At 35.3% G+C, this 21292-nt stretch overlaps 1 protein-coding gene across 5 annotated transcripts in view; it reads left to right on the forward strand.

Annotated features, from left to right (window-relative positions):
• Nucleotides 1-21292, forward strand: part of NAV3 (neuron navigator 3) — a 279388-nt gene that overhangs the window by 108743 nt on the left and 149353 nt on the right. For all 5 annotated transcript variants that reach the window (XM_086609950.1, XM_086609951.1, XM_086609952.1 and 2 more), the window contains exons 4-5: nt 4188-4260; nt 8142-8319. In XM_086609950.1, the coding sequence (XP_086466076.1) occupies nt 4188-4260; nt 8142-8319 (251 nt within the window). The remainder of the gene's footprint in view (nt 1-4187; nt 4261-8141; nt 8320-21292) is intronic.

Below are 21292 nucleotides of genomic sequence, written 5' to 3' on the forward strand. Positions count from 1 at the left end.
TACATCATTAATTTTTTATCCCTTTTATAAGTTTTAAGAGTTTATTGAGGCCAATCTGCTATTTAACATACTGTACTTCTTCCACTCTTTTGAACCTTTAATATAAATAAGTGCCTTGGAACAAAAATTTTGGAGATTTATAGTGATGGAAATCTGTTCAGCAACAGTCTGATCTCAGTGACATCTACCTGTAGAAGAAAATGTGTAAATTTGAGTTACTTGCTTTGTCTTGATACGTAAGATTTAGAGTCAATCTGAATATCCTGAATTCTGGACTGTAATGAGCTATGTCTTCTACTACAACACTTTGTAATTCTGATCATACTGCTCGTGCTAATGCGTAAATATCAGCTCTGTTATAAACTGCTGCTTTTTGCAAGCAAAATTCACCGCAATGTTGTGGATGTATGTAAGATACAAAATTTGTCTGGCATCTATGTTAAGTGTTACACTGCAAGATCTTCAGACCTTGATGTATAAGCAGGTAGAGTTCTACACATGCAGCGTCAGCTCCAGGAAGAGTTCACCCAGCATATAATAACCCCACCACTAACTACTTAAATAAACATGGACTTCAGGGATTCATACCACTCTGATTGAAACAGTATTGAGGAGTGGAAGCTGCTTGAAATCTCTTAGAACTTTTGTAATTGCAAAATTACTCTCATCTGTTAGTAAATTTGAATAAAAAGTGTTTGGGGCTGCTAGAGTTTGAGTTCAAAGAATAACTGTGGTTTGCCGAGGCAAGAAATAGATAATTAAAGCAATATTTAGAGACACGCTGATAACTTCAAAATGGGATAAATTTAAGGATAATGTTTTCTATACTGGAGAGGAAAGAAAGTGATAATAACCCAAGAATATATTAATGCATGTCTCATTGAATCTCGTAACAGTTTCTGAGAGCTGCAGTTATTATCAGAAATCTGACTGAATGCCATGGTTTGATGGGGGGGGGGGGGGAGGTTTAGTTGCAGAGTTTAGTTGCCAGATCGGCCTAAACCATGACACTGTAAGACTTATATTCTGACATTTTCAATGTATTATGTGGCCATGAGTTGCCACACCAAACTTGCTCAATTCACAAGTCAAAACAAGACTTTATTATAAGGCTAACAGTGCAACCACAGTCTATTGTCTGCAAGTTGGCCACTGCTATTACTTCATACACCAACACCAAGAGGGATGACTTTGGACCTAGGGCTTCTATTACAGTTCTCTTGGTGAACTACGAAGGAAAACAGGATTTGCTTTGTAGTTCTGCAGTGTATTGAGTCATTGATGTTAATGGTAATGACTAGTTTTGTCTGAGAGTTTGAGAGATGTGACTTCAAAGACACACGCTGTAGAAGCAGACACGTAAAATAACCAGGTGTCGTTTCCATAGGATATTTTTCACCTTAAATGTACATGAAAGTTTATGTATTCGGCTTACTATTTATTAAATATTCAGTATTGCAGATAGAAATTGAGATGTTTTCACAGCACATTAGGGCTCAAATGTTCTCTAATGAATTAAGGTTTGTTTATAGTTATGGTCTCCTGAACTACTGCAGAGGACACATGCCCACTATGAAAAATGTCTTCGTTACGCTAGGAAGTCTGCTAGGAAATATTGTTTCTGTTGTTTGGAGATGGACACTACTGACATCAGCCTGATTTTTCTATGTTTTTCTCCTTTTTTTTTTTCCCTTTGGCTTCCAATACTTAGTTGTAGGGCAAAATTTCCCACCTTTGAAGCAGCTGATTCTGCATTATGGCTGATTCGAAAGTTCAAAGAGACGCTCAGTCATACAGCTAGTATCCAAACAAATCTTCATTTCTTTTAAATTCTTCACAACAGGAAAATTTCCATTAATTTTTTTTTTTCTATGTAGCTGACATTGTTTAAAGGTTGAGTAGAAATATTCTCATCCCATGCATTATTTTCACGACTGATGCAGGGTGTAGCTGGAGATCAGGGCTGAGCCAGCCCTGTGCCTTACTGTTGCCATCAGGTGTGGCACCATCCGCCTGTCCCTCCTTCCCACCTCCCCTTTCCTCTCCCAAACCATGCCTTACTCAGGCTGGGACACACCCTCTCTTCTTCTGACTCCTGTGCTCATCTGACTGCATGGAAAACCGGCGTGACTAAAATGCGATTACCTTTTTTGCTGGGTGAGTTTTCTGCTGGGAGCCAGCTCCTGGTGCGCTCGGCCAAGCACTGAAGCCCAGCAGAGACAGCAGCAGCAGGACCCCACGCCTGGGAGGAAGAGGAGGTGAGGAAGAAGCAGATCTTCCTATTTTACCTGCAGCCAACTTGCTTCTGACCTAGCTGTGTCACATCTCTACACCTTCTGAAATGACCTAGTTAATTTAGTTTTTTTTCATGGTGTAAAACTACATGAACTTTTAAGAAAATGGCAGAGTTAAGGCTTGAGTTTCTGCAATTACTATGTTAGCCCAGAGTTGGAGTAACCCCATTGATTTTAGGATGGCTATTCCACATTCACAGCTGTGCCAATTGGTGAGACCAGCAAAACTGATTTATGAGAGCTTTACGGTAAACCTCGATTTTGGAGTAACTAATTTCAGCTAGTTTAGCTGCAGAGTTGTTTCTGGTTTGTTTGAGTTGTTTTTAATTGATTTAGGAGAGAGATTGTTTATCATTCCCTATAAATGGTAACGTCCTTGAAAAGAAGTGTTTGAAAAGACTTTTTAAAAGATGCTTTGAAGTTATGGTCCTTAAAAAGCACATACCTAAAAAGTTTGCAGGTGTTTATAAATTCTGCCTGTGCATCAGGAGAGTCTGTGTGGACTCAGACCATATACTTCTAGGGTCAGTAGTAAAAAGAATACTTATATTCCTTTCAGCTAATACTGTTTTCTGAGAATAATGACAGAACTACAATCCTAGAAAGATGACAGTAATAAAAGGCCCTCCTCCTAGGCAACGAAAGATACTACCAAAGATCAAGTAGCTTTTATTCGAGGAGTAAATTTAGCTCGCATGTTTTGATGGTTGAAAACTGTTGATATGAGGTATTGTAAAACATGTAAGCATTCAAATAAAATTAACTGCATGGATCAGATCTACTGCAGGCTTATGGTTTTGGTGTTGAATATTTCTTTCTTTTTGTTAATGCTCTCCAATGAAAATATGTATTTAAAATATATTGCTAAGCATTTTGTTTTATTTTTGTGATCCTAATTGCCTTGAAAAAAATCCATCAACTTAAAAAATGTATTTTAAAATCAAATCTGTTGAAGGCACTTGACATAGTATACCTCTCTATACATATATTTTCTGTTTTCATAGCAGCATATTTATAGACAAAGTTGTTAGTTAAAAGATTTTACATTTATAGCTGAGCATTTGCTTCATTGATCCTGGAAGGGCTGGGGGAACCAGCTGGGGATGATGACTCAAGAGAACCTTTTAGAACATTTTGCCTCCCAAATCTATTAGAAATAGGCATATGAAAGGAGTCTGTGATTACTCTGTGATTAGTTCTGTGATTACTCATTTTAGAGGCAGAAGTTTTATCCTTTTATTGATCTACATTTAGGCTACATGCTCTTCTCTTCCCTAAAACTCTCTTTGGTAACTGTAGATTTCTTCCAAACCACCAACAGAAGTCAGCACCATGTCCTTCCCTAAGCAAGCACTCTTCAGAGAAACATAAACATTAAATAAATTAAAATTATTTAGCATTAGATTTGAAGGAAAATATAGAGAATAAACCACTGCTGTGATGTAATTTTCACAGAATTCTACATCATCCCAAGGAAATACCTTTGCTAACACATTTATTCGAGGATTTTGCTTACATTTTTTTAGTTAACTCAGTCACCCACATGTCCAGACATATACTCAGTGTCTAATCCTCTATGGATGCTTTCATTGCTGCTCGTTTGTAGAGTATGAAATCGAGTTTTATGTTAAGTAGGTGGGTTGCTGATTTGCCAGCATGCCATTCTGGATTGGGCATTTATGAATTGTTTTTAAGCACCAAAGTGGACAATGAAAGCTTTATATCATTTCCCCAATTAGCAGTAATCATTCTTGTTAAACTTTGGTAAAGAGCTGTAGTATGCAATGAATGTAAAGTATTCATTCCTGGGCTGTTTCTCTCTCTTCCCCCACCCGCATTTCTCCGTTTTGTCAAATAGTCTTATTCTGCTTGTTATTTCTGTTCATATTGCAGATTGAGAATGTTGATGTCTGCCTTAGCTTTCTGGCAGCCAGAGGCGTAAATGTCCAAGGTCTTTCTGCGGAAGGTAAGAGAAATAGATCATCACGACAAATAATGGGATTTTTCTTCTGAAAACTAATTTTCTTAATACATATTATTAGCACCTAAATACCAAACTTTGGCTGTCTTGAACAGCATGCAAATATAGATTAGTGATAGCAAATGAGAGAGAAGTTTAGATTTCCTATTAATTTTCCCTTGAAATTGAACCAAGAAATTCAGTGTTTATGAAGCTTGAGACAATGTTTTAAAAAATGTTTTAATAGTATTAATTATTTCATGTTATCTCCACAACATCAGATAGATACAGAGTTTCCCAAGCGTACTTTTAAACTTGTTGATATATGGGATAACAAAATGAATATGAGAATCTTGCTCAGTTAAGTAAACCCAGGGAAGACTATTTGTTTAAACAAATTTATTATTGGTAGTAATGTTGTCAGAATGAGCCTGAAAGTCATTGTATTGCTTTGATGTCATGAATTAAGTGAAAGAGTGAATGATCTTGCTGCTTATCTTATAGCCCTTTTTGCTGTATTAGTCACCTCAAGTGATTGTCTAATACAGTTATAACTAAGTTAATAAAGATATTACATCAAATTTAAAATACCGATTGTCTTAATTAGTATGTAATATTTGCCTTATTAATATAAAATGGTAAGATGTATACTTTATTTTGTAAATTAATAAAATGTATACAAGCGTTTGTTCTGTAACTAATTAAGCAGTTCTGCAAGGTGCTGTGGACCTTCAAAACCCCTCTGACCTCTATGGCAGCTGAAGGTAATAGGTACTAACAAGACACAATCCTATACTTTTATATTCCTTATAGCACAACTGAAAGCTAGAAGAAAAAATACATTTTTTCCAGATATAATAATTTCAGTTGAATTTTAGAAGATATCTAGAGAAAAAACTTTGAGAAAAAAACTGTTCTATTTTAAAATTCACTCAGGATTGTTATCTTTCACCATTTCCACCTTTCTAGTATCTTAGCAGAAGTGTAATATGGCCATGATATGTACTGCCTACTCACTTCGATTGTCTACTTATGGAAAGCTCCTTATCTGATTTGAAAGAACCTCTGTGTATACTGTAGATATGTTGATGCATGAGAACAGTGAACATGTACATGTTATCATTCATCTCAAAGCTGTTTAGAACTTGAATTTTTTAGTGCAGCCTATTTTTACTTGCATATGAAATAACAGTCAAGTGTGTGAATAACGTTAGTTTATTTCATGAAAACACCGTTCATTGTTTAATACCATAACATGGCGCACGACACTTTTTCTCTGTACTTTGTTAAATCAAAACCTGAGTGCATTCTGTAATACTTTACTTTATTCATACCTTTGTTTTGCTTTCAAAAATCGTTTCTAATAGGTTCTAAGCGTCAACTGTGTAGCATTAAGTTCCTATACTACTAAAAGTAAAAAGTCTACGTAGTGTTAGATGCAAGGACTATTTTTTTAATCTTTCATTAATTTTTAAAACAGAATTTTCATAAGGCAGACCTTGCATTCTGAAGTAAGATTAAAACTAGTTTTCACGTTTTGCAGTTGGTCATGATCTGGTGTAAACCCATTAATATCTTTGTAATTATATTAGTTCAAGGTGTCACAGAAGTGTGATTCACTTAAATATACCATTTTTAGCATGTACAATCCCGGGTATTATGTTTTCTCTTGAGGAAAAGAAATTGAGAAAAATAGACTTGATTTTTTTATGTGATGAAATTGTCAAGTTACCTTCCTATTTTTTTGTCAGCATATTTATGTTTAAAATCAACTAAGTTTAGAAACCATAAGTATTTTAATAGGCTTTGATAGATGTGTCTTGTTCCTACTGGGTCATTTATTAAAGACCAGAAAGTTTCTGGAATAGAAAACCATGAGCTTAACAAGGTTTGAAGATTTCACAGTTTCCCACCTCATTTCGACACTTGAGCAAGGAAATCTAGAACAAAAGTAATTTTCAAATCTTGACTGCAGAATCCCTTCTGGAGAACCTAAATGATAAATAATAAGCCAGTTATTACAAAGAACGACCATCCCCACCTCCCTTCCCTGAAAGTGTTTAATACATGAATACTAGAAGTTTCTGGATTTTTTCTGTTTAAGAGAAATCTTCCAACTTTAATTTGTTTAAAAGTAGGAAAGAAAAAGAAGTTCCAAACAGATAATTCTTCTTTAGAAATAGTAAAAAATATATTTTAACACAAAAAGAGCAAATTTTAAGATAAAAAAATAATGTGTGGGATTTAGCAAACAAAAGGTTCTTTTTTCTGAGAATTAAGTGATACAAAAACATAAGAATAAATAAACTGGTATCAGGTACAGAAAAATATTTTAAAATCAGAGCAGCTTAAAGATGGATAATTGTGTGTTTTTCTTGTGTTTTTTTTTTTTTTTAAGATAATTTTAAATATAAGCTTTCTGTGTTACTTGATAATGATCTTCCTTGAAATCAACGTGGCTGCAAAAGTCATTGTTGCTTAAAAAGCTTTCTAGTTCTGAGAAAGTTCTCATGCATATCTCTGGTGGTCTCATGGGGAATCAAAGATCCTGCACCACCTTCGTAGGGAAGATGAGAAAGTATGGATATTTAGAACAAATTTCCATTTTGCAAAATATATTCCAGTGTCCAGGACTGTGTTTGCTTTTGAAGAACAGGTTGAGAGCCTTAGAGCTCCAGTGCTCGCTGGCCTGTTAGTGTGTACTGACATTTCACTTAATCCTATTGAAAGAAAATTCATGGTTTGAATACTTGAAAGTATGGTTTAAAGGACATGAATTTGACGGTCATTGTTTATAAATTCTGCTTTAAAAATTACTTAAGAAAGGCTATTTAGCACATACAGCTCAGTATTTAGATTTGCAGAATACAGAAATATTGCAGTGTTGCATGTTAAGTTACAAGGTTATAGGCCTAATGAAAACCTTTCACAAGAAGTTCAGTGCCAAAGAAAATTCATAATAAAGTTATGAACAGACCTAAGTGCTGCAGATAATTTGATTAAAGCCTTCTGAGGCTTCTTTTTTGACAAAGACCCTTTATGAGCAAACAATAACATTATCTTTTTAAAACCTTTATCTCAGGCTGGGGAAAGACTAAGAAAGGAATGAGAGACATGAGGATGCTGCTGTGGCTCACCAGAGTTTCATATGAGTATCTACTTCAGCCTCATGTGAAAGCTGTAGCTTTGTAGTCTTCATTAGTCGGTAGTAGCAGTGTAAAATAGAAAGCTAGAAAATCATGTAGATAGAAAGCTCAAAGATGTAATCATGAACCTTATGGTCACCTTTTCTATTAAGTGTTTCTACTAAATTCCTTCTCTTGTGTTCGTTGTAAATTCTTGGAAATGGATATGTGCTCATCCACAGCACTGCAGCCATTTCCTCTTTCCAATTTTTCTACAAGTCACTGTTTACTCCCAGCATGCACAGAATTTGCCCCAAAAGCGAGAAGAATAATTTAAAGCCATGAGGTAGAAGGGGTGTGTACCTGATGCCAGAAAAGAATTAAGATTTTTCTGACTGCCCCTCTGCTTACTGAGACTATCTGTACTGTATTGAGGCAGGAGCAGTCATTTCAGATTATGTATATTATTTAAAGTTTGGTGTGCTTTTCTTTATGACTGTGCACGTGACTTATCATGAGGACATTATGGAGATATGTGTTTATTGCAACAGTAATACATAAATAAGCAAGTATTATAACAAACAATAAAGTATCAGTGATACCTAACATGTCCCTGATATTAGAGATAAATGAGGAGATATAAGGTACAGACATGTATAGATATAGGTAGGTACAGATATGTTTTAGTATAAAACCTGTACAAAACTGAAGTCTAAAACCACAGTGTTTTCACTTCTTTTTCTTTTTCTTTTTTAAAAATAGAAATAAGGAATGGAAATTTGAAAGCCATTTTAGGGCTGTTTTTCAGTTTGTCTCGGTACAAACAGCAGCAACATCATCAGCAACAATACTACCAGTCGTTGGTGGAGCTACAACAGCAAGTCCCTTCACCTCCAGCTGAAATCAGCCAGTCCAAAACACACCAAGATATGCAGTCGAGGTAGGTTGAAAAGTTAATTTTATCAAGTGCAGAAGCTTTTTATTTGTCTGTTCAAAAAATACAAGTTTTTGCAGAAAAATTAGATTACTTGTAAAAGACTAAAAAGACTGGCTTTTTATCTTTTTTTAAATCTCTTGTTGGAGAGATTGTTTTAGATTCATTTTTTAAATGAACAATTTTAAATGATTAGCCAAATATATGGGGAAAAGGTACAATTAATACTTTCATGTTTTATAAACTCTTTGCATCCATACACATTCTGGGTTTAAGTGCCTAATTCTATTTGAATGTTTTATGAAAGGGAGAAGAAATGGCCCTAATCTAGTTGTTTCTTTTAACCGGTCAGTTTATGATTTACTTTTAGGAAAGCAAAGCACTCAGCAGAATCTTTAATTGCTGAATTACATTGCTGTCAGGCTGAAGCTGAAAACATATTTTGAGAAGTTAGTTGCTTACTGGCCGTGACAAAAGACTCTGGTTTAAACACAAATAGCAATTAAATTGAAAGGGTGTTAGCCATGTAAACTTTATAGAGGAAGTTAAAAAAAAGCCATTCACTTGTAGGACTATGTAAAGAGTAGCTTAATGAAGAGCTTTATATACACTGCTTTGTTGGGTTTAATACTTGTTTCATGTATTATTCGCTTGTTTAAAATTTTTTCTGTACTTCCTGAACAATTGTATGCCTAGAATGTGATAAAGCAATGATCTGGTATGGATTAAGAGTATTAGACTACAATAATGAAATTTTGGTTCTTGAGTCCATTCATATTTAAATTACCTTTTCAGGTTTGTAGTAAACATATTTCTTCTTTAATTGAGAAAACTTTTCACTTTTCAGCCCAATAGAAATCTTTGTCTTAAAACTAGGAATGTTGTAAAAATATGTTTATGGGAATATGTTGCTGATGGCATTTTAGTTACCTCATTTGATACAAAAATTAAGATACACTTGTGTTTGCCTTGGACATTGCAATGTGAAATGCATTTTTTTTTCTCTGCTACTGAAAATTAATGTCTTTGAATGTTTTCTCTGTGAAATTTACTATTAACATGTAATCTAGGGAATTATTGTGTGATCCTAGAAGAATCTGACCACTCTCAACATTTTCTGAAGTTGAATTTCTGCTTTCTGAAGGATATTTAATACTGCATAAGAGAAAATAACATCTTGTTATTCAGAAATTAAATGTTTTTCCTATTATAAGGAAGACATTTTGAATGTAGGTCTACAAGTGTTCACTTCTTTAATCAGTGGAATTAAGGGCTTAGCCAGCTTCATGTAAATACCTTTGGTTATTGGGGGATTTTATAATTTAGTAAAAGAACTGAAACATTTCCTGCTTTTCTAATTTACCCATGGTGAATTTTTAATTAAAAAATAGATACCATGTTCCTTTGTACATCACCACTGTTGCAAGGAATTCTGTCCGAAAAACCTTGGCGCAAAGCAGTTGTTTACTATTTGGAAGACAGTGATTGCACACTAGTCCTTTGTCTACTCAGGAATGGTAGGCATAGAGGGAATGAAGATTTTATAAAGCTTTCTTTTCATTATAATTCCCCAAGATTCCATGGTCCTGCAGAGCCTTTTTTTCCTCTTCTACTTCGCTATGTTTAAATACACCTCATTCTGATGAAAGGCAATCATCCCACTTCCAAAACCCAACCCGAGCATTCATGCCTTCATAAAGTGACATCTAAGGCTGGTTTAACCAAATTTGTACTACCATGAGTGTGCTCTAGACCTTCTACTTCAATGCCAGGAGTTTAAAATAATTTCATTCTTTGATTAAATTTCTATTCATAGCTGTATTTCAGCTGCAAAGTGTTTCTATGTAAAAAATTATTACACTGAGATTGATACCATCTTTCTTATTCCCTATCTGTAAACTGAAAGCAAGAATTTTTCTGTTTGCTTTCACATATATAGAAGTTCAATGTTTGTCACTATAAACTTCTGTACTACCTGAGAGAGTATGGTTCTCTCTATCCATATATTTTTCAGTAAAGCCTTTAAGGATAAAAAAAAAGTCCCTGCTTCTAAAAGCTTTTTTCTGCATGAAAGCCTTCTATATTCTGCTACAAATATGTCTAGTATTCTGAGCTGCTAGCAAAACAAGGAGCTCCAGGACTTAGAAACGAACAGAAATATATTTTTTTTTTTAATACTATTTGTTTTTTTTCATTTGTCGCTGTTTTGAAGAAGTAATAGGAAATTAGCATAAAATAATGTCCCCTTAGAAAAATGACTACATTTGAAAAAAAGGTTTTCCATGAATATTTGGGCATATACAAGCATACATTGATATGAGCTCTCTGTGGTAAACTTAGCAACCTTTCTTTTCACAGTAGTCAGTTAATTTTTTTTTCCCATCAAAGCAAATATTTTGGAAAATAATTCAAAATTATTTCCCAAACAGCTTTTTAGTTTTAAGCTGTTAATGACTAAATAAAAGTTTCTGTTTAGAAAGAAGCCAAAATATGAAATTAGAAAAGAAAAGATGCCTTTGATGGGATTCATCTTGCCCCTTGCCTGCCTTTTGCTATCTGAAATGGGGACAGGTAGCTTACATGACTCCTGAGACTGATTTCTACGATATGATTGCTTTCATGACAACTGTGTCTCAGCATTCATTACAGAAGGAACCAACATGACTGACTGATTGACAGGGCAGTAGTTAATGATTTAGAAGGTCTGAAGGAACTCATATGGCTGCTCAAAGGGACACTTGAGACCTTTCGATATTTTTGGCAAAAAGTTTCATACAAAGGCTTATACTTTCCTTCCATTGAATGGAGAGTATTGAAAAATGATAAAATCTAAGGTTTATAAAAATATCACATTCTTCACTTTTGTGTGTGAAATTATTCACTCAATATGTAATGTAACTACTATCAATAACAGAGCAATTTTACTTTTTTTAAAAAATGAGCTATTTTATCCTTTCATAGTGAGTGTTAATCTTTAAGGCAATTTATTATTACGTGTTTATTGTGCAGCTTTGCCTCTCTTTATTAGCCTGTTGCAGTCCTGAATAGGCTTTTAAAAATTCTTAATACTTTCTGTTTTCTAACATTTTACACTGTGAAAAGGTTCATGTGTAGAAACCTTAATGAAGCAAATTACTCATGGTGTATGTTGGAAAAATTATTTGTCAAATGCATATAACAGATTATTTTCCATTAGTTTGATCTGTGGTCCTTTATTACCTAGAATTAGTTCTTTCAGTTTTTTGAGAGGAATGACAAAAACTATCTTATTCTTATGGCAGAAGCCAGATAATGAATATAGTACCAAAAAACTGAATGGCACATTAATCTTTATTCAATAAAGGCAAAAATCTTCAAACCTAATTTGAGTAAGGTTTCAAGTGTATTGTGGATATTTTATTTTACTTGAAGACTCATATATTTCTACTACTGTTAGATACCTGAGAAATAAAGCTAACTTTTTGATGCACTGTATACATTTAAGTGCGTTTGGTATATACGTGTTTGTATGTATGCAGGCATGTAAACAAAACCAAAACATATACACTGCTTTTTATAGACTTTGTACTTTTATAAAATGTTCAGTAAGCAATCACATTTCGTGTTGTAATTTAGATCTTTGAAGCTATGTCTTAATAATTGCATTTGCCTTAGGTTAGATTATTCCATTGGCAAGTTATGTACTTTGTTGCTTTCAGCTAAGGTATAGAAAGCATATGGCTAAGTTTCAATTTGATTTCCTAGAAGGTAAAAAAGCCATTGTGTGTGCTTTATTAACAAGTATGAAAAGGCAAGGTGATGCTTTCCACTGTTCAGAGGGAAATACGGATTGTACATGGGAGAGGGAAGTACTTCTGTGAAGTCACACGGAAGATGGTCAGGGAACAGAATCGGTAGCATCCAGGCCCTGCTGAAGACAAAGGAAGTTTTGTATGTACAGAGCTAGTGTATCACTCTCCTAATTTGAGAGAGAGGTCCTGATAATGACGATGACGATGATAGTGCTCTCATCCTGATTTCCAGGTTATAATAGCCTCAGTAATGATCAATGTCTGTGATCATTACTGTGTCTGAGCCCGTTTGGCATGCCACAGAAGCCAGCCTACTTTAGCATTAACCTCAACGAGAGAGTGTTTGGGCTCTTTGTCAACAAAAGCTGAAAAAGGCACAAAAAATAGTGTCAGGGCTCCACAGCTTTCATAGCCAGGTTGTTTTCATATGGTAAACAAACAGAAGCCCCATGGGAAGGTTGTAATCAGAACATCGTGAGACTGACAGGATTAGGTTTGTGCAGAAGTGGGAAGCTAGTTGTCCTTGGATGACTATGCAATTAGTGTCTCCTGCAAGAGACAATATGGATCAAGAATGTAATTAAACTGATTTCTGGAGGAGCCTTTTTTCTTAGTGTAAAGTTTGCATAGGAGGATAATGAATTGTCTACAGCAGGATCCAAACAAAGTTGTCTAAATCTGGTCAGTGTGGCAGCACTTTAACATTCCTAATCCCATGTAATCTGTCCATAACCAAGATCAGAATTGTGAAAATTGTGCACACAGAAGAGGAGCAAGATTCTGCATGTGAAAGAGTATAATTGGCCTATCTAATCCTAAGGCCAAAAGCAGCATTTCAAATTAAATATAAAAAGAACGAAGGAAGTTGGTTTCTGGTAAGTGATATTTCATTGCAAAGAATATGCTTTATTTGTGTAAGATTATGATTTCATACCACTAAATGTAAAAAGCTCTTAAAATTATTTAGACGGTTAGAGGAAAAAATCTACGGTAAATAATAAATGGTAACCTAAGAGAAAGAATGGTTTCAGATGTGATTTCTTATTTCTTTTTATCCTCAAATTTCCCATATTCTTGTCCTACTAACTGTGGGAATTGAATACTTCAAAATCAGAGGTAGGCACTTCACTCTTTAGTAATGACTTTGTTGCTGCTCTGAGATTTAGTTAAAAAATGCAGTGCTGGTGGCCTTATTTAAATCTGTCAGTACAGAGAGATGACAACAATGGTTACATTATATTTTTATGCTTCGCTTTGCTAGTGGATTCCATTATCACAGCAATACATCTAAACTTTCTGCAGTGATGATCTTTCAACCACCCAGATACTAAGAGAAAACACATGTGGATGAAAGAAGTTCTGTCTCATTTATGGATTAGGCAGTAACTGGTTTCAGTAAGCTGTCAGCAAAATTCCCCGAGACGGACAAACTATTTTATCACGTACAGGAATGATGAGCACAGCTTGAGGTCCAGATGGATTTTGTTAAATTTGTTATATTAAAAGAGCACCCTGGTTTTCCTAGGCGCATAAACAAAGTTAGGTAGCTGATTTCTACAGGCAGTTGCATATATAACTAATGCAATGAATTGGGTTTCGTGTTGCCTTCTGCTCAGAAATAGTAGGGAAAAAATGAAGCATATTGGACACACAGCTTGTGCTGTGTGAAATACAGTAATGCAAATGTAGTGGTTAAGATTATGAATTTAAACAGATCCATGCCAGAATACTGGCACTCCGTTTATGAATCTTGGTTACACCACTCTCAATTTAGAAAAAGGCCTTATTTCAGTGTTCTCAGGCTTGAAAATACAACCTTAACAGTCTGCACCAAGTGTATTGCACTGACATAGGCTAAAAATGGAATGTGTACATAGTCGTGAGTCTTCCTTTGGTTAATGGAAAGGAAAGTGATGAACCAAGTCTCTTTGCTGTCCTTAGCTCTTGCTACTGCTAGTCACTTGGTTTAAGGAAGGGAAACAGATAGGTAGTTCCTGCTTTTCCTACTGCAGAATCATTATTTAATGATGTTGAAGAAGAAAAATTAAGAAAAGCTTTATTTCTTCTTTCTGTTCTCTGTTTTCTTGTAAGATTCTAAGGAAACAAACTGCTGTTAGCCTAATATGGTGTATTTTTATGCATCTGGGAGATATTGCAGAATGAATTGCTTAATGTGATTGTACCAGGATCTGCAGCAGCTGACCTTCAAATAGACCTTAGGGATTTAATTTTACTTTAACTGAGCTCCCTTTCTATCTTGAAAACCAGCTTTGGCCCCATTTTGTTCTACTTCTCAAAGACACAATCATTACAGTCCTCCTGGTTCCCAATGAAAGGAACTTCAGGAGGGAAGTTCTTTCATTTTCATTGTCCTGAAATCCAAGTAACTAAAGTATATTGTATCTCTGTATGCCAATTAAATTAGTTAACTATGGACCTACGCAAACAGATCATATTTAATAATGATGAGTTGCATAAATTAGAGATTTGTTCCTGTGATAGGTCATCAGGAAAACTGGCTGTTCTTATGCATTCCCTTTTTTTACCTCACACAGCTATGAAATTAATTTACACATTTTATATAACTGTCATTACATGCTGGGGATTACTGCAGTTTCAGGAGTTTTCTAGGCTACAGCTATGATATATTGACAAAGCAATATGTAAAAAATGCATCTTCATTGCCTCATACGTACTAATTTTATTGGCACAGGTCCATTTGCAATTATTTTGATTTTTTTTTCTAAAATTTGTCTGTGTTTTGAAACAGCCTACAAAAAATCCATCAACACTATTTGAAGTTTCATAATTCATACTTCTGTTACGTTTCAGGCTTAGAAATTACCATACACAAAAGGGATACTTTTTGATAATGGCAAATGACTAACCTTTCTAATAACCTTCAGACAAAAAGGACAGAATAATGCAATAACAAAAAAGTATTTCTCACATACTTCTCACCTGTATTCCAGCCTTTCTAAGAGAAGATAAGTAATTCTATTTCTGAATCTTAACATAAGAAAAAAAAATGGCTTTCAAAGCAGACTTTCGATTTCTAAAACAAATAGTCTTTTTTTATAACCTTTTTTTTTTTCTTCACCGTTCCATCTCTTACTTAAAATTTTTGCTACCAACCTCTCAGAAACTGCTTATATCTGTCACCGTCTTACATAATTCTGTGGGCGGGATCCTGGAAAACTTGTCCTTTACTGGTTGGTACCTGCCCTTAGGTGTTATTTAGTCTGTTCTTCAGTTTTTCCTCTCTGCAACATACCTGATGTTTGTCTGAACGTTTTCTTCAGAAACCTGTGACACGTAGTTACACTGATTTCTCCTGTTTATAAATTACCTCTGCCATCTGCTCAACAAAGATATTTCTTTCTCTGCTTCTTGTTCTGTCTGCATTTCAAACTGCAACTGTCATCCTTTCTCATTGTCTGTTCTTGCAGTTTTCAAAAGACTATTTTAATTCCGTTTACTGATGATTTTCATCTTGTGCGTTTCAGATATTCTCATAGTTTGCACTTCTCTCCTTTGCCACTCAGTACTTCCTATATTTCAGTTTTGATGCACTTTGGCCATAATTTTCACTGTTGCTAATCTAATCTAATCTAATAAAATTTAATGGGAAGTGTTCCATTCATCCCTACAGCATTTTAATCCAACTTTTTGTATATTTCCTTTCAAAGGAACAGAAGCTTTATAATGTAGCTGTTTTCTCGTCAGGCATTCTTAGTTGCTCTACTCTCACTCCCCATATAGATTCATTAATTCTTCTCATTTTCTGAAAATGAATTCTGCTGAAATTGTGTCCAAGAATTTTTTCCTTTCCCAGGTCTTCCACCTATTTAATTCTGATGTCTTGCAAGCATTTAAGGTTGCCTACAATTTTGTGTATATGACAAATATAATTTAAATAAATGTAAAGTTCAATAGCAGCCATAATGAATTTTGTGGTCTTCATTCCTTCTTTTTCCTATGATTATTTTTTTACCTATTCTGAATCAAAATGTTATTTCCTTATTCTTAGTTATTCCTTGATAAATCCCTTGATAGCAACGTATGACACAGCCTTTTCTTTGGATTCTTACATTCACTTAAGTCACAGTTTTATGCTCGTACTGCTACTTTATTTGCTATTGTTAGTCCCTTTTACCAACTTTAATCTCTTAATATTTTCAGACTGTGCAACAAATGTGACATTCTACATATTGTTTTGCAGATGTCAGTTAATGAAATAACAGTACACTTTGCAGCTGCTGTGGAGAAGATGACTTTCTCTCTTCATCGACCAGAAAAAAATTACAAATCCATACATTTCCAAAGAAGTACAGGCAGTGCTGTTTATAACAATTAATACCCATGGAAAATGGATTAAAATAGAAGTGAAAAAAATGAGCTTTTTTTATATTTAAAATTCATCACACTTGCAAAAGATAATTTAGCAGCTTAGGAAAATCACTTATGTATATGTGTTTTTATCTGCTTTTTGCATTTTCATGCTTATGGAAACATAGCTAAAATGGTGGTAGAAGGTTTTGTAATTTCTTTTTATTGCATAGCTCTTTACTATTTTATCAACAGGGAGACCCAACAAAATGCTCACAAATGTACTTTAATACCTTAAGCAAGAACAGCCTTAACTGTGTGTTAATTGGTTGACTGATGGAGGTTTATAGCGATCCTAACTATACTTTAGGATGTGTTGATGAATGTGGATTTTCTGGAAATCTATGAAAGGTTTGAAAAGACAATGAGTGTAGACTGGAAAAAGTGAAAGCCTCAGGCTTTCTGGCACTCCCTTTTTCATTCCCTCAAGAAGACTTTGTTACAGTCTTATTGTATCAAACGGAGAAACAGAATTGTGTCATACATTAACTGTGCAGATCATAGGATATAATTTCGTTCTAGTGCAAGATCATTAAATGGTACAGAGATAAGGTTATAAAAGGGCACGATTGGTCCCTAAGGGCATAGTTCTAGTCTGGCAGCATGCTGTTATCCACTTGTCTGAATTCGTCAGAAAAACTAATGTTTTTAAACAGACTGTTTGCATTATTTAAGGGGAATTACAGTTCAAGTTAAGCACAGTAGCTAAGTAGCACATGTATTACTTAATTGATACACGTTTTGTTTCCTGAATGTTGTGATTTTATAAATTCTTTCATTAAATTCTACAAAATACCTATAGTACAAATACTAGGACCAAGGTGGGAAGGTGTGGTCTCTGTGGTGGACAATTCATTCTCATTATGAGTCACTGTGTTCTGCAAGAACAAAAATGTTGATGCAATACTGGGTTATCTGAGTTTTGGTTTATGATCTGTGAACAACAGGAAAACATTGAAAACACAGTTTTACTTCTACCTCCAAGCCTGAATCAGTTGGAGACAGACTTCTTGTATAAGATGGCAGAAGTTCAAAGAGAAGAGAGGAGAAATGTCCACCTAATATAGAACAGATGACATGGTATGAGCTAGAACTGCCTGAGCCATAGACATTTCCTCTTGTGAATGAAAAAATAAATGCGTGTTTCTGTGTTAGAAAGAGATATATCTAAAATGGATATCTATGAAAGATATAGATATATGTATAAAATGGACATATATGTAATATTTATATATAAATAGACAACATTATATATGTAGATAGATACATATATGTAGATATAAGCATATATTAATTCACCAGGACTGGGCTAAAAAGGCAAAAGAAATGTCTGAAAAATATTGTTCATGGGAAAATTCAGGGTTTTTTGTTCCCTCCTCAGTCTTCCTTGGCTGTCGATTTGTGGAAGATCAGGGATCTTATAGCTACCCAGATTGATTGGTATGATGAGGAGCCTTGAAAATTTTGTTTCCTGTGGCATCTCTCCTGGCAGGCTTGGGATTTGGAGTCAGGTGAACCTTAGAATACTATCTCTCGTGCTTTTTGCCAGGCAGGCTGACAGGAAGTATGCAGCCAAGCAGTTTCTTCAATAAATAAATAGAAATTATGTACAGCAAAATCAAGATCTTCTGGGAAAATTTTTCCATTTAAAATTCTTTCCTTTTATTCTACTTTTTTTTTTTTTAAATCAGGGAATCTTTCTAATAGAAAAGTCTCAAACAATTCTGGAGTGCAATCACTCTAGTGGTATAAATGCACTTTATATGATCAACAGCATGTTACAATTCAAGTATGCCAGTAAGGTAGAAAGACTTTGATTATATACTACCAACCCCCTTGCCTTTTGTCTAATTTTAACAGATCACATAGCTGGCATTTTAGAACCACCATGTGACTCTTAACATTATAGGAAAATGACAGTGTGAGGTAACATGATCCTTTTGATCTTTCAAAAGACTGTTAATAAAAAGTAGATTATATTCAGGGTGTCGCTGCATGAGTTACTTTTTGAAGACAGAGGTTAAAATATTTTCAGCCTGATTCATTCTCTGTATCTAGGTTTATAGGAGCTCCATTCTTTAGCTTTACATGGTATACACACTTTCAAGGAGCTGCATCTTTCCTGATATACCGTGCTATTTGAATAGTAGCCAGACAGACTTTCTGGCAGTTTGGTTCAGTGTTGAGTCGTCACTTGTGTTCCCTATTCATCTTCTTTGTTCTTATTTGCCCATTTGAGTTGAATATTTCATTTCACTTTCAGTGGGAGCACATTGAAGAATCTTTAGTATTGTAGCCTATATTGACTTCCTAGGTTCCCCTACACCTTTTAGGACCATTTCTTAACCCTTTTATCCTGCCTACAACTGCATGCCCTCTATCAATTCGGTGGAACATGGTGCACAGCTCCCCAACACTGTTGACTGTGCTGCACAACCACATGGCGCAGCACCGAGTCCTGGTTCCTGCAACCAGCACCTGTGGTTTTCCCCATCAGCACCTCAGAGTCAGGACAACCTCTAACATCTCTGTAGCTTTCTTCTCAATACTACCCCAGCTGCCTCTGTGGTGAGCTGCCTTTCTGGGTAGTAACAGCACGTTTATTCTATTTTCTCATGGCATTTCACCAAGGGAGCAGCAACAGAAATTACCCAGTGTCATCGTTTCATGTCTCCTGTGTTGACCCATGTTTCCCTGGTTTGCAAGAGAAAATATGAGGGCTTGATTTCCACCTGGAATCCCGTTTGCAGAGTCCAGATGATTTCTAAGGATTTGGGATAAGATGCATGTATACTGTCTATACATCTTACCTCTCTTGAACAGGATTTACTTAACCAGGAGCATCTGCCTTCTCTTCCCTTATGCACTATGTGAAACAGGAGAGTTAAGCACAATGCCAGAGGGCTGAAGGACTGTTCCTGGCCCAGGCCCAATGCTGCAATTGTCCCCAGGACTGCAAGACAGGGCTGTAGCTCTGGGAGCAGCAGAGTTTCCTGCAGGCTCCACAGTCAGAGTTAGTTTATTCTGTAGTTTGTCTGTCCCCTTCCTGCCAGTGCACCACAGCTGGGATTTGCAGGTGACTGCTGTGGCTCCTCCGAGGAGCTGTAGCCATAGTGGGAGTATTATGGTAGTGGAAAGGGTCTTGGGAGCAGACAGCTGACAACTAGAGGCTTTGAAAATCCTCCATTGCAACCCTCTGATAAATAAATCCTTCCTTGTCCTAAATGCTGTAGTGTTAAACTTCTACTGTGCTACTTTATTGCAGGCACATATTTATTAAACCTTTCTGTGGATCTATAAGCATAAAAAATGACTGTTTTAAGCAAAGCAGGTTTATTTTCCTGACTGCCAGATGTTACCTACAGACAATTATTTGGTAGGATGGAGGGCAGCAGGTAAATATTTGTTTATACATTTAGAAGAGTCAGTAGACTTTAGGCATGTTGCAGTTAACATCTGTAATGGTGGGGCCAGCAGTTGAGAAACAGGCATCCATGCAAAACTTTAATGGGTCCAGCACATTCAGAGCTAATTGAGAAGGAAAACGCAAAGTCATTAGGAACTTGATGCACCTGGTTTATGAGCTGTTAAAAGTTCTCTTTTTCCCTTTCATTTGTCACATTACTTTGGAAAATAAATTTACCCAGTCACAGTGGAAATGATGCTTTACTTATATTGATGCATCCCTCAAAGCTTTTCAGGCCTGTTTGCAAAGTTTGAAAGCAGTCTATAAGCTGATGTTTCATGAATTCGCTAGTGAAGTCCCAAGTGACAAGCGTGGAAGAAAAGCACTATAGCAAGCATTTCCAGATAGATGCTTCAGGTATTTATTGTTATAAAAAACAAAAAGGGAAGAAAAGTGCCAAATGTCTGTGGACTAGCTTATCAACAACTCGGCAGCATCACTGAGATTAAGCTATTTGATCTTTCTAGCTACTTTGGAATTGTGTTGTTTGAAGTAGAATAGCTACGACATGCTATGCCAAGGCATCCTATTCACTCTATTTTTCCAGCTTACTGTCTGTGTTGATTGTACTGTGTATCATTTTACCTTTTACAACATAAATGCACTAAGGTTTCATGTAACATACCATTTTTTTCATAAACCTCTTAGTTTAGTCAATGCAGATAACCAGTTAACCATTTCTAGATTCCTTTATTTTAAATATGTTGAAATAAATCACGCATGGAAGATCAAAAAATGGGCTATTATACCATGCACAAATGCAGCAAATTCAGCAAAACAGCCTACATCACATTTGCGTCATAAGTCTAGACATTATTAAGAAAGATAACTGAGTGAAATATAATTCAACATGCTACTGACTAGATAATAATTACAGTTTATGTATTTTTATCTATGATACTATTATAATTTATTACAATTCCCACAGAATTTATGGTCATAAAAAAAGAGCACTTTGTTAGCATTACTGTGAAGATATAAATCAGGGAACTGAATGCTGCTTTTATGTATTGAATGATTCTTTTTTGCCCTCTTAAGACTGAAGTATTCTCCTTTTTTTGTATTTATTGTGTGCACGTGTGCCATTTGTAGGTGGCAAGCACAGAGGCAAGGCTGAATCCTTTACCGGGGTTTAATTTGGGGAAGTAACAGTACTAAGGCATCCCACTCATGTCTCACATTGTCCCTTGGTTTGTGCCTTCCCACTGCCCCTCTTCAGGACTGCTGTGCTGAAGACTTTTCTCCCTTGAGAGCTTCTTCTATCCACTCTATACTCAGGCTGTCTGCTCCAGTGGACTAGCAGAAATTGCTTAATGCTTTTTTGGTCGACTCA

The sequence above is a fragment of the Tauraco erythrolophus genome, chromosome 4 (genome assembly GCF_009769465.1).
Source record: "Tauraco erythrolophus isolate bTauEry1 chromosome 4, bTauEry1.pri, whole genome shotgun sequence".
In the NCBI taxonomy this organism is placed as follows: domain Eukaryota; kingdom Metazoa; phylum Chordata; class Aves; order Musophagiformes; family Musophagidae; genus Tauraco; species Tauraco erythrolophus.